The following is a 16,307-nucleotide window of genomic DNA, read 5'->3' on the forward strand; positions in this document are numbered from 1 at the left end:
TATGCTTGTGTTTTTACCAAGAGAAACTCCTGATTAAACAAACATTCTATCTAAAAAATTACGTATATACAAAACAAATTGTGCTTTTGATAAATTTGTAAATTATTTATTAATGTTGGCGGTTAGATACGGCAGATACTAAAAGAATTGGCAACGCAATTTATTTAGGCAAGGCTACGGTTTCTACGCAATGGACAAGTTAAGCACGAAACACAGTGTATAGTTTGTACTTGCATTAAAAACTTTTTCGTATATTTGAAACTTGATCGTTAGGTATATAAATAGAATTGTTTGATCGTATGACGTCTGTACATATTAGATATGATTACTTTGCTCATAACATTAATTAAGCGTGGTACGAGTACTTCCAGGGGTTATGTTTCAAATGTGGTTCCTGCATGGAAATATACACATCAATCAAATATGAATTTTATTCAACTGTATTGATTAAATTTACCTGGCTGTTGGCAAGAGTTTGTAAAAAAGTTGGATCAATTTTTTCATTATCGTCTACCCACATGGTTGTGTTGGACGTCACCTTAATTAAACCTTGTGGTGGTTCTTTGTAATGCTTCGAGTAACGTCGGTGGTGCGTCCGATTTGTAACGTCAACACCTGTTCGCAGTTTAATTATTAACGAGACGTTTTAAGCAGCAGTTTGCGATACAAGAAACTGGATACAATTGTAACAAATTGGTATTCTAAGTCGAAACAAACCGGAGTAATCTTCTTTGTAGAGGCTGTTAATACCCTGCGCATACTCAGGATCATTTCTTTTGTTCCACGTTACAACATCTTGAGAGCTGTGCTGTCTTTGTTCGCCCTGAACCTTTTGTTTCCCAAGCCCCTGGATAAAACATCACGTTGTATAAAGATAGCGTATAGGACTTCCGAATACGACCAGTTTACACTAAACAAATCTATAGTACTAGCGCAAGAAATATTGAACAAAATAGTTCCTAGAATGCTAAATGTGACTTTGATTTACCTGACCAAAATACACCCCGTGGTCTTGGAAAGAATTTCTGTTATCGTGACTTGAAAAACAATTGGTATGAGACGCCTGCAGAACAACGTACTTTAACATTAACAAATTAAACGACAATAACATTTCAAAGATTTAAAGCAAAAACATACCTCTTTAGCTCTTTTAGCAAACACAGGTGGTATTTTTACGTGCGAATTATTATCAGTTGCGCTTTCACGGTTCAACATAATTCCCGTAGTCGTTCCGCTTGATCTATTTTCCACATTCACGGGCATGCCTCGGTGTTGAAACTAAAATACGGTAGAAGGCATCAACGCACTATACGTACTTCAGTTAACTTGCTTCGTAACACCCAGACGCTACAATGTTTTAGACACTACACAACCCTCTTACCCATATACCCTGTTCTTCTTGCGAGGGCACGTGTTTTCTTCCCTTCGTCATTTCAATTGGCAGTATTAGTATAAATACGTTACAGTCAAACAGATTTAATTAAACGCATTCTAATGTATATAAAGATAAAATCTGCAAACGTATCTACTAAAAACACAGAAATGTTTCACTTTGAAATATAACTTCTTGAATAATGCGATTTGGTTATTTTTAGCAATTTATTGCCTGCCTATTACAACGAAGCCGTTTCATTGAACAGTTGTGTCATATATGCGTTATATGTTTATTTTAATCTGCCAGTCTTTGTAGTAATAGTAAACATTATATCTTGTTCACAAATATTGAAATATGGCGTACATTGTTGTTATAGCAACGCCGCTCAGTGGCGAAAGTCAATTTAGTAAAATTTTATTGGGGTGCTTTGCAGAAAATCTCTTTATAATTTATAAATGCAAACATCCGAGAAATTGCGAGCTTTTTTAATTATTTATTTGAATTGCCATTTATTCTTAAACATATAAGTAACAATGATTTTATAAATTGTACGGGAGTGTTATATTTCTTCCCACCACAAATGTGCTAGGGTTTTTTAAATATATGCAATATGCATTTGGTACAAAACAAAATAGTTGTCAGTTAAAATCGATTTGTTCATTAGAGTGGGCTACGTGTTGATTTCAACAGTAGCCCTCTTTTGCTCCGCACACTTGAGTTGTGAAGGGGTCTCCGGGCAGTGTCAAAAGATAACGAGGATTTGAACAGCAACCATTAACAGAAATCGTTTTGTTAATGGGAGGCAACAAATCCGGAATTGATTTTTAAGCTGGCGGCATTGATTCGCTTTACTCGGGAGTAATTAGAACAAGATAAGAAAATCAAGTATTTGTCATACATCAGCAGTGCGAGAGGACAGATTTTTTACAGGGCAGAAATAGGAGTAATTTGTTTTTAAATGAATGAATAAAATGAATAAATGTATTTTTTTTATCAACGCGCCGCGTTCTTGTTCAGCAGACAGTCGAAATGTTTTGTTAAACGTCGAGTGCCTGTCATATTGTATTAACTTCTAGCATAGTTCAATAAAAATGGCTTCTAAAATTCAATAGACTGTAGTGAAGTACTTAACCCGAAAACCCGAAAATTGCTACTACCCCTTTAGTGATATGCCTGTATAATCCTAATCCACTATATAGTTGCCATATCTTTCAGAAGCAAGTTTTTGATTAATGATTATCGATCGCTAGGTAGCGTATCATTGTGTTCGGATTAAAGAAATTGAGTGAATGTCACATGAAAGTAGCTTTCGTGTGAAAGAACTTTACCCTCATGGGATTTCAACGTGGTTGCTTTCTTGCATATAACCTTGTGACATGTTCAGCGAGTGGGATAGGCTCGGTTGTTGTTGCTGCAGTTTCATAACCGTTTACCTACAGTGTGAGCTTTAGCTGTCTTATCCCTGCTGAGGTATAGCGAGTGTATCAAACTTGGCAACATGTCAAATCGTTCGTAACCAGGAAATACATAAAGAGGTCATATTCCATCTGCCTTTAACTCTAGCAATAGTTGTGCTATAAACAGTATTTAAATAGTACGCAATGTGCACCAAAGAGCGCTTGTATTCACAGTAATTGTAAATAGATTGTTTTGAATTGAAACAGGCTACGGGACAAAATGTGCGGTAGACCGGGCTAATGAATACTGTTGCAGCCTGAGCGCTCTGATAGCACCTGTTAGTCACCTATATAGTCATCTCATGAATTATAAATTACACTTTTCCAGCATTTGTCAGCGGCAAGTTATTTCAGTCGTTAAAATAGCTCTGCTGGTAAAACCTAATGCTATTTCCTATTTATATGCTAATTTGACATTTTGAAATATTAATAAAGAAGTTAAATAGGCAGTTTGAACAAATTTGTATTGTTTTAGTTTTGTTCGAGTCAGTATGCATTTTCAGTTTTATAAAGCAATAGACATTTGCGCAACCCATCGGTGTTTCGGGACTAATTACGTATAGAGACTGCTCTTAAATTATCGCCCCTACGTTTGACGATCAAAATTATTCTTTCGGTGACGCGGTTTCAGCCTTAAGTAAATGTTTTTGCATTATTTATTCATGAGTATTAATGCGCCGTGGTAAAGATACATAATAATCGATAATTTGCCTGAAATGAAATCGATTACAATGGCGTAAAATCGGCCATGTCAAAATCTTTCAGTGAAGGCCCCCATGTACTCTAATCGGTAGAAGGGGCATTTGAGGTCCCAGGGCTCTTGTACAAGTTTTATCTTTTGCCGTCGTCCCACGAGAATGGTAGCTTGTTTAAGTGCGCTGGTGACCAAGGAATTTAGACAAACGCGAACGGCAAAGGCGCAGAGTTCTCATATAAAACAGATCGAACAAGGGTGAATGATTAAATGTAACTTACTTTCTCCTCGCGTGGCCGGAAAACGTCAGTCGTTATAAAATACACCTCTTGAGCCAGCTTACGAGTTACTGAGTTTTTTTGTAGCGGTCAGGATATACAAGAAAAGTTTAACAGTTTGCAATGTTTAATTTTTTACAGACCCTCTCTTGCAATTTTAAACGAAAATATATTATATTGCAGTTATTATATATTCTGGTATAGCGATTATATCTATAGTGGCGGTAAATTTTGGCAATATCAGTCGCATCGTTGAACAAAAAAATGCTGGTTAATAATTTATTGCTTTTGTACTTGAGACAAACTCGTAGCGTTGAATGAAAAATGTTTGAAATGTTTATAACAGTTTTAGGTGCAGTTTTACCCCGTTAAAAATTTTCGACTGAAAACGACTAAAAATATAACGTTTATACTCTATATGCATGCGAGGTCCTTAATTGTTAAGTCGCACTCGTCGCACAGAAAATATAGTTGGGTGGGGTGAGACGGGACACCTTTTCCATTCCATTTTCTCGTCCTATTTGGTAGTGAACAAAGAACATTCAAAGAAATAAAAAAAAAACGGTTTCTTACGACTTTCATAGCCGGTTGTAAATTGTTTAGAACACGATTAGAATATTTCAAAGGTTTTCCGTCTTCCGCCACCCTACGATATAACTCAAGCATCCAGGGTTAAATATTTAATTCAAATCTGCCAAACCGCAATTCCCATACGGTCGTAAACATATTGTTTTACAGTGATTCAAGTATCAATGTCTTTGCTGTATTCACAATTGATAAGCAAATATATAAAGCAACAATGCTATGACTGGGGCGTTTGCGGTCTTTGCTCTTTTTGCGGCCAGTATTCTCCGAATGTCAAAATTGGGAGCAATATTTTGACAAACAGTAGCAATACCAACTGCATGTAGCCACAGTTGGTATACGTTGTCAGATTGTCGGCCCGTCTTTTGCATTAATTATAGATCGTGTGGTCGTTATCCGTTGACGACTTAGCGAGTAGTCTTTATACCGATGATATAATGCTTGTAGACTGTATTAGATAACAGGCAGATTTGATTAAAAAGATGGAAAATGTATTTTGTATAGAGATTGTGGAGAAACATTTTTTGGGAATTTAGGCCCACATAATTAACTTGCCTGTTTTTAATGAGTAATTGTAACATATTTATCCACGTATGACGGCGACGTAAAAACAATCATTATAACAATTAAAGTGGGGGAAGATGGACCATCATTTCATTCTATTTTGTCCGATTTGGTACAAGGCAAAAAAATTAAAGAATTATAAAACCGTATCCTCGATAGATCGTTGTTATTTATTTAAAACACGATCAAGATTTTTGGTTGTTATCTGGGTATAAGATGTCCCGTCTACCCCCACCTTACTATTTGTTCTAAATTTCAGATTTTTGTTTGCTTTTATTCTGTGTGTTTACAAAGAAATTGGTCCCGGCTACTTTTATGCGCAATTTCCGTCGTCGTCGTTTCCATGGAAGCAATTACACCCACAAAAGGTTAGTCGCTTGCTCCTTGCTGCGCAATATGAGACGACCAGCTGAAGACGATGAAACTTTAATGAGACTAAAGGACCAATGTGGCTGATTGCGTTGAAATAACGGATCGCTATTATCAAACTTATGAAATATCGGAAATTCGAAACCATCCTGTAAAGAAAATCGTTTACAGTTTAAAGCAATATTAAATGAATAAATTTAACTTGCTTGGTCCTGGCCCGGCCATTAAAAGACAGTCGTAAACACACATTTCCTGTTTCAAATACACCTCGTGCTATAGCTTACGAGTTACCACGTATGTAACTTTGTAGGTGAATTTTTGTATGCTGGGTAGTAATTTAAAAATCCCGTTAGTGACCATTGGATTGGAGCAATTATACTGTTACAAATTTAGGTTAATACCGTCGAGAAAGTATATACACTGTAATAAATAGAAATGCAAGTAACATATATATACATAACAAGTACCTTATTAAAATACCGCCTATATAGACGGTGGAAAATTTAGGCGGAATCGAACATCGGGTGTGTGCCATATTAACAAAAAAACAGGTTATAGTGCTGATAAAGTAACAATAGGTAGTAAAAGATGCATCTATGTTGGTTACGAAAACAATAATGAAAATTAGTCTTACTTTTCGTTTGATTAAACCATTTCGTTTTGTCTTTCAAGTGCCGCGTTAAAAGCCTTTCATTTTCAGTTAAATTAATTTACAATTACTTTCCAATATTACCTAAATAAAGTTCGACCCACCAGTGTGCACGTTACTTCACGCTTAGTGGTGCGTGATGTAACGTCTGCAAGCAACTAATTAAATTTTACCGTCAAATTGACAGCATGCAATGTTAATTTTAGACCAGTAAAGAGATCGGCATCCACGCGCCCGGCTATGAATTAGGCATGAGCGCGTTCTAGACGAGTGTTTGATGTGCTACTATCGTATACCCTTTATTGGAATAATAACGTTACGGCTCTGTTATATTATTTTGGTGAAAGCTAAAACCATTCGTCCGCAGGCGTAACATATTGAAGTCGGAATTAGATACTTGATTTGTTGATAACTAAAAAGAAAGACTTGCTTAAATTAATTTACTTCGATTTGCGACCACTTCTGCTGCACTTGTACAGCGCTGTGACATTTATCTCTTGAAATCAAGTGCTCCCCCTTGATGTTTATAAGCACCCGTATACAATCCTACTTGTTACTGGTGACTATAATTTAGCTCTGGTATATCGAGCACCGAAATTTTAATTGCGTCAATATGCATTCGGGTTGCTAACCAATGTGCATATCGGACAGTGTGTCCTGTTAATTACATTTGATTGGATCTATGACCTTTTGTACGTCATCAGGAATTGCAATTTAGAAATAAATTGGGTCCAACAACCACGCTTTTTTTCGGTACAATCAACCACGCTTTTATCGGTTTAACCGGCACGCTTTTTTTCGGTTCAAAAGCGAAGCTTTTATATATGGTGTAACAGCCACGCATTTGGTGTGTATAGCAGCCACTTTTTTTTGTTTTAAGAGCCACGCTTTTTGGAGGGTTAACAGCCACGCTTCTGAATTGACGCTCCTTTCCACATCTTTTATCACAGCGTGTTTTAACGACTGTCGATTTGTTGTTGCTTTTCTTTTTTTCGATATTCCGATAAAATGATCTTCGCTATCATTACGAAGGGCAAGTGATAAAACATATCACGTGAAAAGCATAAATATTTCTGAGTCAAAGATGAACACGTCCCATCATGCCCCCTGCAAGCAACAAATAAATGCGATTTGGGATTAGGGAAAAGAATTTGCTAGACAGAAATTTTAATTATCTTCTGAATCGGATTTCTTGAAACGTTTTATCGATTTCGTAAATCGTTTGGCAAAATTAAAGATGTATGTACAATTTTGTTCAGTAATTGGAAAAAAGATTAGTTGCATTTCAACCTTAACGCATATTTCAATAATTTGTTTACCTTTGAAAGAGTTAAACAGTTTCATCGAAAAAACACACTGTATAGATTTAAAATCCATTTGTTAAAATACATAGACACGCGTGGTACAAAACTATAAGCTGTATAACTTTCTATTATTACGCTTTCGATAAATTTGTTGTCCATTAAAAAAGCACAAAACTTATAGGAGAGTTTTATTCATAAAAAAACGCAAAAATGTGGGTGGGGGAAGATGGGACACTTTCAGTATATTATCTAAATATCCTGATCGTGTTTTAAACAAATAAAAATCGATTTTGTCAGCCGTGAATTTTTTCGTTGAGTGTTTTTATTTACCACAAAATGAGACGGGAAATAAAAAAGTGTCTCATCTTTCCCCCACCCTTCTATGCATAGTTTTGATCTAATCGAATAATATTAACATAGTGAATAGCATCACTCTTGATTCCGATATAATAGAGTAATTTTGTCTTTCGTCACTGGCAGACCAGGAAAGCATCGCAACTCTGCGGGAAGGCGGCGACTTCCTTAAATCAAACGGCAATTCCAACTTCAAGAAAACTTTTTTCTACTTCGACGAAACAACGAACGAGTTAAAATGGAAAGGAAAACGAAAAGTAAAATCAGGTATTTTTTAAATAAGCGTGTTATAACAACTGTTGTTTTTTCGCTATAATCTGTCTCGTTAAAATATTTTTAAATCTTCGCTACTGTAATCGAAGAAACAAAATAAAGTCATTTTTATTATTGTAATCAGAAAACCGATATTTTTTTCGATTAACGTCAACCGTATAAATTTAACAAACGATAACGAAAACCTTTGAATATGATTAGTCAATTACTTCTGTGTGATCGTACCCGCGAACTGATGTAAAACAGCGACGTAAATATAATACTGTTAGGTAAGATGGTTCCTGTTACACATATTATCCCGTTTTTTTCTAATCATTTTTTACCAATTAACAACGCTGTTTTGTAAGTGTAAGAATATGGTTACACGATTTCGTAAGTATTTTTTGTTTACTACCAAATGAAAATATAAAGAGCAAAAACATGTCCCATCTTGCACCAAACTATTAATTTTTCACTTTGTATGAGTTGGAGCGGAATGACCTTTTGTAAATTGTATACGTATGAACCCACAAGGATTGTGCCTAATTCACGTATATTTATTATTCCATTAGTTTCTATGTATCTTTACAGTTTTCCATCGTCACGCTACATAAATATGTTTTTTTTCTATATACCAGCTTAATATTTTATGCTATAAGACAAAACAATGTTACTTATGCCAGAAATCATAAGAAAGCGACGTGTTTTGAAATGATAAATCTTGGGTATATATTAGGATTTAGAATTCTACCTGTAATACTAAGATTCATACCGTTATCACTGAATATCCCATTTTCAAATTTTTAACAATTTTTAACAAACGCTTTTTTTTAAACGCGAATCTACGGTAGTACAATTTTAAATTTTCTTTGTTTACTACAAATGGGACGAAAAAGTAAAAAGAAAACATGCATCACCTTACCTGACTTACTTTATATAATGGAGTGTGGGGAGACAGGCCACCTTATTTAGCAGATAATATTCAAATACCCTAATCGTGTTTTAAACAATCGTAAGGGTACGGTTATGTAAATCTTTGAATGTTCTTTGTTTACTACCAAACTGGACGAGAAAATAAAATGAAAAGGTGTCCCATCTTCCCCGCCCCACTATATAACAATTGCAATAAATGAGCGAAACAGTCAGCTCCTCGGCGAGCAAGCAGCTTTCCCCCTTCTTTAAATTCAACTCCCCGCAGACTTATTATTCAATCAATATACAATTTCTCTGCAGTGCCAATTGCATCTATGAACGAAGTCTGTCAAGGCAGACCCCCATCTCACTTCAACGGAGATTCTCTCACAGATAACTGCGTGTCTATACTTCACGGTCAACCGGTATTTATTAGTATTTATTTGTATGTAGTAACGTGGGTTATAAAATTAATATATAGAACTCCGGAGTAAGATAGTTACTGTTAGCTTTGCACCTAAATCTCATATTTCCTTATTGTGTTTTTAATAATTAAAAATTTTAGAGGCGCAGGGCTAAAGCTACATAATTCTGTAGGTGTTACGTTTCTTGTACTTGATGCGTAAACATAATGGGTAAAACACGGATGTAATAAAACGTATCGTATCAAATCGGGCGGCATTCTTGTATATTTGCCAGGTTTCTTTCAACGTATTATTTATGGTACGTGTATCCTTACGCGTTAACGACTGTGTTATCCAGGGTCGTTGGACGTACATGGTTGCTGGTTCGTCCGCCACAGCTGCTGTGTGGCACACTACGATTCAGTCATTAATTGATAAACACGTTCAATCGTTGGAATCAGCGCTAGTACCACCGACCAAGATGTCAAGAGAAACGTGCGTAAATGTAAATTATAAGGTTTAAGCTATACAATATATAATACGGTGAGGTAAGATGGGACATGTTTATTGCATAATACCAAAATATTTTGAGCGTGTTTCAAACAGTTAACAACGTTCTATGGGAGTGGTGAGAATACGGTTTTATAATTCTTTGAATATTCTTAATTTACTACCAAGAGAAGAAAAAAGTTGTCCCATCTTTCCCCGGTTTACTGTGTATATATAAAAACAATTACTAACAAAATTTCTAATACAGTGAACAGCAGACTCTGAATATATTACATTTCTTCATCCAGTTTAAAAGCCCCCGAATGTACTATGAGATTCGGTCATGCTTTACAGATTTTTTTTGCAATATATTAAATCGCTTTATTTTTTGTTAAAAGATAAAGTATATAATTAGTGATAAATTTGTTCAGTTACAAGTTTAATGTGTGGATAGCCTAACGTATAAATAAACCCGTAGGTCTCGTGCTAAATATATTCGTTTATATATATACGCGTTACGTTCTGGTTAATCTGCAAAGCAATTATCTCAAAGGAAATGTTTGTAGTCGAACTACTGACTGCACTATTAAAGATTATTTAACCGACAAAATACACAATGTTTTATTATATATATATCCGCTATATAAAGCACGTGACTATTTCACGAGGCATATATAGTTTATTTTGTTTTGTTGTTACAAAAAATATGTTCATGTTGTGGCTATAATTCAACAGTATACTTTTAAACGGGTGACATTTTTTTCAAAAGATACGTATCACTAGAAATATCAATTTGTGGATCTCCGATTTGGGTATCACGATTTTGGATGATTTTTCTAGATTCTTTAATCATTTCTTTTAATTGATGATTTTGTTTTGGTACAAAAAAAACATAAGTATAACACGATTTTTATTACAAACCTTTTAAATAAAAATAAGTAATATATATATGTTTGTATTGAAACTTACCAGAAAATTCATGTTTTGTGCCTTTATGGTTTTGCGTTTTACAGTTGGGTGAAACAGACTTTTGAACAAGCAGACAAGAACGGAGACGGCCAACTGAACTTGGATGAAATCATGCAGTTGATGAGAAAACTTAACATCAACTTGCCTCGCCGTAAAGTCAAAAAACTTTTTAAAGTAAGCTTCTTAAAATTTAATACAGTAAGGTGGGGGAGGATAGGGAAACTTTTTTCTCATTTTTTTTCGTTTCATTTGGTAGTGTAAAGAACTTACAAAGAGTTACGAAATCGTATTTTCCCATAGACTGTATAATTCTGTGAATATTCTTTGTTTATTACCAATCGGAAAACTTAAGAACAAAAAATAAAATAAAAAATTAAAAAGAGTAAAAACCTGGTCCATCTTACCCCAACCTTTTATATATATATTTGTTAATAAGCTATACATCTTAACGTAACGAAAGACGTTTATTTATCTCAAATTAACAATGTGTTGTGAAAATGTAACAGTACATAATGCATGGGACCCAATTTTAAAACCCACTTCTTTACCTGTCTGTAATCTTGGTGTTTCATTAATTTGTTGTTTCTGTAATTGTAAACGTTTGTGCTTTAATGTTGTACGGTAGTGCATGTACGCTTTATGTTTAGAAGACGAAAAGCGAAAGCCGGAGAAGTCTGTTTGCGATACAACTCAATCAACAGGTTTGAAAATAATTGTTGTTGCATCAGCATGGCATTTCAACTTTATACAGTGCATAGAAATCGTGTGGGTATACAGCAGGGCGGGAAAGATGGAACACTTTTCCCTTTCATTTCCACGTCATATTTGGTGGTAAACAAAGAACATTCAACGAATTATAAAACCGTATCCTCGTGACTCCCATAGACCGTTGTTAATTGTTTAAAACTCGATCAGAATATTCGGTATTATGTGCTAAAGGTGTTCCATCTCCCCCCACCCTACTATACAAGTTACTTATCCTCATGTGGCAGGCATTAACAGTCGTTATATCATAACACATGTGTTTTATTTCTTACACTTAATGCCCATTTATGAATTACCCCATGTGTGACTTTAAGGGCATTCTTTTATTCCACAATCTTTTTATAAGCTTTCGTGTTTTTAAACATTATTATGTTCTTTTTTTTAAGGAAGCTGACTCGACACTTAACGATGACTGCGACGGGCATCTAGAGTTCGAAGAATTCTTACAGTTCTATCGCAAGGTGTCAGTGAGGAGCGAGCTCGTTTCAATCTTCGCAAAAATTTCGCGAAACAGTTATTTACCCCTGGATGACTTCCTTCAATTTCTACAAAGCGAGCAAAGCGCGGTAAGCCTACATTTCTATATATACCACACCAAAGATAGAATAATATATTAGGGTAGAGGAAGATGGGACAGCTTTTTATTCTATTTTCCTGTCCCATTTGGTAGTAAACAAAGAACATTCAAAGAATTATAAAACCGTATCCTCACGACTTCCATTGACCGTTGTTAATTGTTTAAAACACGATCAGGATATTTGGATATTATTTACTATAGGTGTCCCGTCGTCCCCACCCTACTATATTTTAACTTGTATTGACATTTTCGTCTAAATTACTTTCAGTGTGACGTCACAAAGGATTATTGTATTCAACTTATTGAGGAATTTGAACCTGAAGACTCCAACAAAGAAAATCATCGATTTAGTTTTCAAGGTAATTTCGTTCTTATCATCCAGCCATCTCTTCTACTTTATACTTTCCTAATCCACATATTACATAGTTATACGATTCCTTATCTATATAATGCATTGGTATATGATTCCTAATTCATATACTGCATTGTTATTTGATTCCTAAGTCATATGCGCTATTGTAGCATGATTCCTAATTCATATACTACGTTGTAGTACGATTCCTTATCTATATACTGCATGGTTATATGATTCCCAAGTCATATACCACATTGTAGCATGATTCCCAATTCATATACGATATTGTAGTACGATTTCTAAGCCATATACTATACATTGTTATATGATGCCTAAGTCATATTCTACATTGTTATATGTTTTATAACCCCTATGTCGTACTATGAATGAATGTCAGGTACTGGTAGGTTTGGTCTCTTTAAATTAAAACATGTTTTATACAATAATACAAGTGGGAACGATATGCGAGTAGGGACGAAGTAGTTTTCTTTTTTTAAAATTTACATTTGTGTTTATTGAGTATGGTTTGGTGATTATAGACTGTCAACTTGGACAATCCATAAGAGACCAATGTGTTGCAGCTATTAAATATTTTACTTAAGGTCACACACGTCCACAATGGTAACGGCAATTGCTCTAACCCAGTGGTCACTCGTGGTTCGTCTAAATTATCAGCCAAACCTAGAAAATCAAATAATGTAAAAAAATCATTAAATAGTTACATATATACGTGTTAACTTGTAAGCTGGCACGAGGTGTGGGAAACCGAAAACTCGTGCTCTAACGGCTGTTATTGCCTAACTCACTGAACTAAAAAATAATCATTTTTTAACTTCCAGGTTTTACCAATTTCCTTCTGAGTGAGCACTGTGACGTAATAGACCGTGATGAATTGAAAGGGCGACCAGATCGAATGACGAAACCACTTTCTCATTATTTCATAAACTCCTCCCATAATACATACTTAGTGGGTGACCAGCTTACAAGTCATAGTTCAACTGCCACGTACGCAAAAGCGCTGGCCGCTGGGTGCCGCTGTGTGGAACGTAAGAAAATTACCACGTGACGTGTTTTTATATTTTATTTTTGCCATTTAAAAATATCGAACGGTTTACGATTTTGCGTGTTATCCTTGCGCAAGGGCCATGCTAATGGAAAAAAAGGACGTTATTTATTTTGATTGACAAGTGTTCAATATGGGACAGTGTTATGAGTTAACTATAGTACTGTGGGGTAAGATGGATATAGAGTTAGTTCATATTATCTCGTATTTTCTAATCGTTTTTTAACAATTACTTACGCTTTTTTAGGTACCAAAAAACGGTTATATAAATATGTAAATATTTTGTCTTATACCCCCGCTAGATATATATACTATATGTTTCATCTTACCCCAACCTACTATCACCCTCAAAGTAACACACATGGTAAATCGTAAGCTGGCACGAGGTGCATGAAACAAAACACCGTGCTATAAAGACTGTTGTTTTCCAGCCACGCGAGGATAAAGCAAGTTACATTCATTCGTGCATTTATATTTTATCTTACTCCGGCCTACCCCTATATTTTTTGCTTTCCTTACAGTTGACTGTTGGGACGGGCCTGGCGGTGAACCGATCATTCACCACGGTTATACTTTTACTTCCAAAATTCTATTCTATGACGTCATAAAGGTCATTGATCAACACGCATTTCTAACTAACCCGTAAGTGGACATCAAAGTGCATCGATTTTTTTACATCACCTTTAATAAACTTCGTTTATTTTATTACTATATATCTGCTGACACCATTTTGAACCGTATATTTAAATTCCATTAGATTTTCTATTAGACAAATCCATTAGCTTACCTCAAGACTTTTCCCCTGTTCTTTCTATGTAAATTTATACAGAAATCTATTTTTCGAACAATTTTGCCGTCAAAGGTACCCTGTCACTCTCTCCATTGAAAACCACTGTGGCCTGGCTCAACAGCGACGCATGGCGGATATAATGAAGCAGATATTCGGTTCGAAACTCGAGGTGTGTGACACTGAAAAGGGACGACTCCCATCACCCCATGACCTTAGAAAGAAAATCTTAATTAAGGTAATTATATGATAAACAATAATCATAATCGAACTGTATAAGACGAATGCCGGCTAATCTAACCTCTAACCCAGACGGTATCGTTTCAAGGCTCGTCGCTGCTACGTTGTGGGCGTATGTGTCCTTGGAAATAAATGGAAAATACACTTAAATTGCTCCAACCCAGCTGTAACTAATGGGTTGTCAGCCACACAGGAAAATCAATCCCCCACAAGTTATTCATTATTTATACATAATATATGACACGAAAACTGTCCCATCCTACCCCAACCTATCCATACCTAAAACTTTATTTCATCATTTCTCTCTTTAGTGCAAGAAGTTGGGAAACGATCTTGATCCTCTAAAGATGGAGGGCGAAGTAAGTCCGGAGGCAAGCGAGGAAGACGACGAGTTTGAAGAGCTTCCTCTTCCAGATAGATCCCAACAATCTACTTCCCCATCCTCCACAAGTCCTGTACGTAATTAAACCTATTAACTAAAATCCCATTTTTTCTAGCCGTAAAACAAACCTATACAACACTGTGGGGTTAAGATGGGACACTTAGGTTATAATATTCAAATATCTTGATCGTGTATTAAACAATTAACAATGGTCTATGGGAGTCTTGAAGCTACGGTTTTATAATTCTTTGAATGTTCTTTGTTTACTACCAGATTGGGACGAGAAAATAGAATGAAAATTGTACGAGTTATCATAATTGTAACTTTGTGGGTGATTCTATTTTGTCTTTGTTTTATAAAGGATAACAATCTGGACAATCCATAAGGAACCATACTATAGCATGTAACAATTGCCTTAGTTGTTTTGCCCAAAGATGCATACAGCCAAAACGGTATCGACGTCGAGCCTTGAAAATCGTATCCTTGTGCTTAAATGCAGGCGCTCTAACCACTAAGCCACGGCTTCAAATATATAACAGCACATCATATTTCTACATAACAGAGTCCAGCTAACGAACACAGCCGAGTCAGTTGGTTAACTCATCTTCGCAGAAGTGGACGAAAGAAACTTCTTAAATCTTTCGGTGGTGAAGAAGTAAGAATTTTATCTCGTTTTATTAGTTTTCGAACAGTAACACGAACAGTACTTATGATGTGCAGTTTATCCAAGAATGCGTGTTTAAAATTATTCTTTTTTTTTCTTACCGGTTATATACAATATATATAGTACTGTGGGGTAAGAAGGGACACCCTTACCATATATTATCCGAATATGCTGATGTTTTAAACAATTATAACGACGGTATATACGGAAGTCGTTGGGATACAATTTTATAACTTTTTTCAAGTTTCTTTGTTTACTATTAAAGGATACGAGAAACTAACATAAAAAGATGCCCCATCTTCCCCACCCTATTATACTCAATGTTTACTACCAAATGGAGTGATAATAGAGAATAAAATCATATAGACCATTTTTCCCTAACCCCTAGGGATTCTAATATCATAAAATCTACTCAGAATCGAAGCCGGTCCCTAGACAACCCTGATTCAAACAACCGAAACATGCAATCAACTAAAACCAGAGCAGTGTCAGAGTGTGACGTCAGTGACCCTACGTCACAGCCTATGACGTTCAGACGCCGTCTCAGCAAGCGGTTCACGGTAAATAAAGTAAATAAATGTTGCATATGTTTTTAAGATGTTTTTTTTTGGGGGGGGGAGTTAAGATTTTATATCTGATAATTTATAGAAAAGGTTGTCGGATTTCAGAGTCATGATGTAAGCTCATTTTTGGAATAATGTAAAATAAAGTTTTACTACGTATATAACTGTATCCTCTCACTACTCATCGTTGGTAATTGGTTAAAACAAATAGGGGAAGATGGGCTTTCATTGTGCTAACGGTATCCATCTTACCCCA

General features: G+C 35.4%; 2 protein-coding genes and 1 pseudogene across 3 annotated transcripts in view; 1 reads left to right on the top strand and 2 right to left on the bottom strand.

The window, feature by feature from the left end:
- Positions 1-129: 129 nt before the first annotated feature.
- LOC149743316 (testis-expressed protein 36-like) lies at positions 130-1,714 on the bottom strand. Its single transcript, XM_089875686.1, has 6 exons — positions 1,382-1,714; positions 1,138-1,278; positions 989-1,063; positions 718-847; positions 458-615; positions 130-394 (listed from the first exon to the last, which is right to left on the bottom strand). The coding sequence occupies exons 1-6, from the start codon at positions 1,430-1,432 to the stop codon at positions 347-349; spliced, it is 603 nt and encodes a 200-aa protein (XP_089731812.1). The 5' UTR covers positions 1,433-1,714; the 3' UTR covers positions 130-346.
- A 2,778-nt stretch (positions 1,715-4,492) lies between these two features.
- Positions 4,493-16,307, top strand: part of LOC149743317 (uncharacterized) — a 31,238-nt gene continuing 19,423 nt past the window's right edge. Inside the window, exons 1-14 of one of the 2 annotated variants that reach the window (XM_089875788.1) lie at positions 4,493-5,321; positions 7,756-7,896; positions 9,115-9,218; positions 9,556-9,692; positions 10,700-10,829; positions 11,303-11,356; positions 11,807-11,986; positions 12,266-12,356; positions 13,192-13,398; positions 13,937-14,057; positions 14,278-14,440; positions 14,754-14,897; positions 15,387-15,479; positions 15,905-16,048. In XM_089875788.1, the coding sequence (XP_089731914.1) occupies positions 5,297-5,321; positions 7,756-7,896; positions 9,115-9,218; positions 9,556-9,692; positions 10,700-10,829; positions 11,303-11,356; positions 11,807-11,986; positions 12,266-12,356; positions 13,192-13,398; positions 13,937-14,057; positions 14,278-14,440; positions 14,754-14,897; positions 15,387-15,479; positions 15,905-16,048 (1,734 nt within the window). In that variant the 5' untranslated portion in view covers positions 4,493-5,296. The remainder of the gene's footprint in view (positions 5,322-7,755; positions 7,897-9,114; positions 9,219-9,555; positions 9,693-10,699; positions 10,830-11,302; positions 11,357-11,806; positions 11,987-12,265; positions 12,357-13,191; positions 13,399-13,936; positions 14,058-14,277; positions 14,441-14,753; positions 14,898-15,386; positions 15,480-15,904; positions 16,049-16,307) is intronic. The other variant, XM_089875797.1, reaches the window with a different exon arrangement.
- LOC149743318 (U6 spliceosomal RNA) lies at positions 13,448-13,506 on the bottom strand (annotated as a pseudogene).

Source organism: Ciona robusta, chromosome 1 (genome assembly GCF_009617815.1).
Source record: "Ciona robusta chromosome 1, ASM961781v2".
Classification (NCBI taxonomy): domain Eukaryota; kingdom Metazoa; phylum Chordata; class Ascidiacea; order Phlebobranchia; family Cionidae; genus Ciona; species Ciona robusta.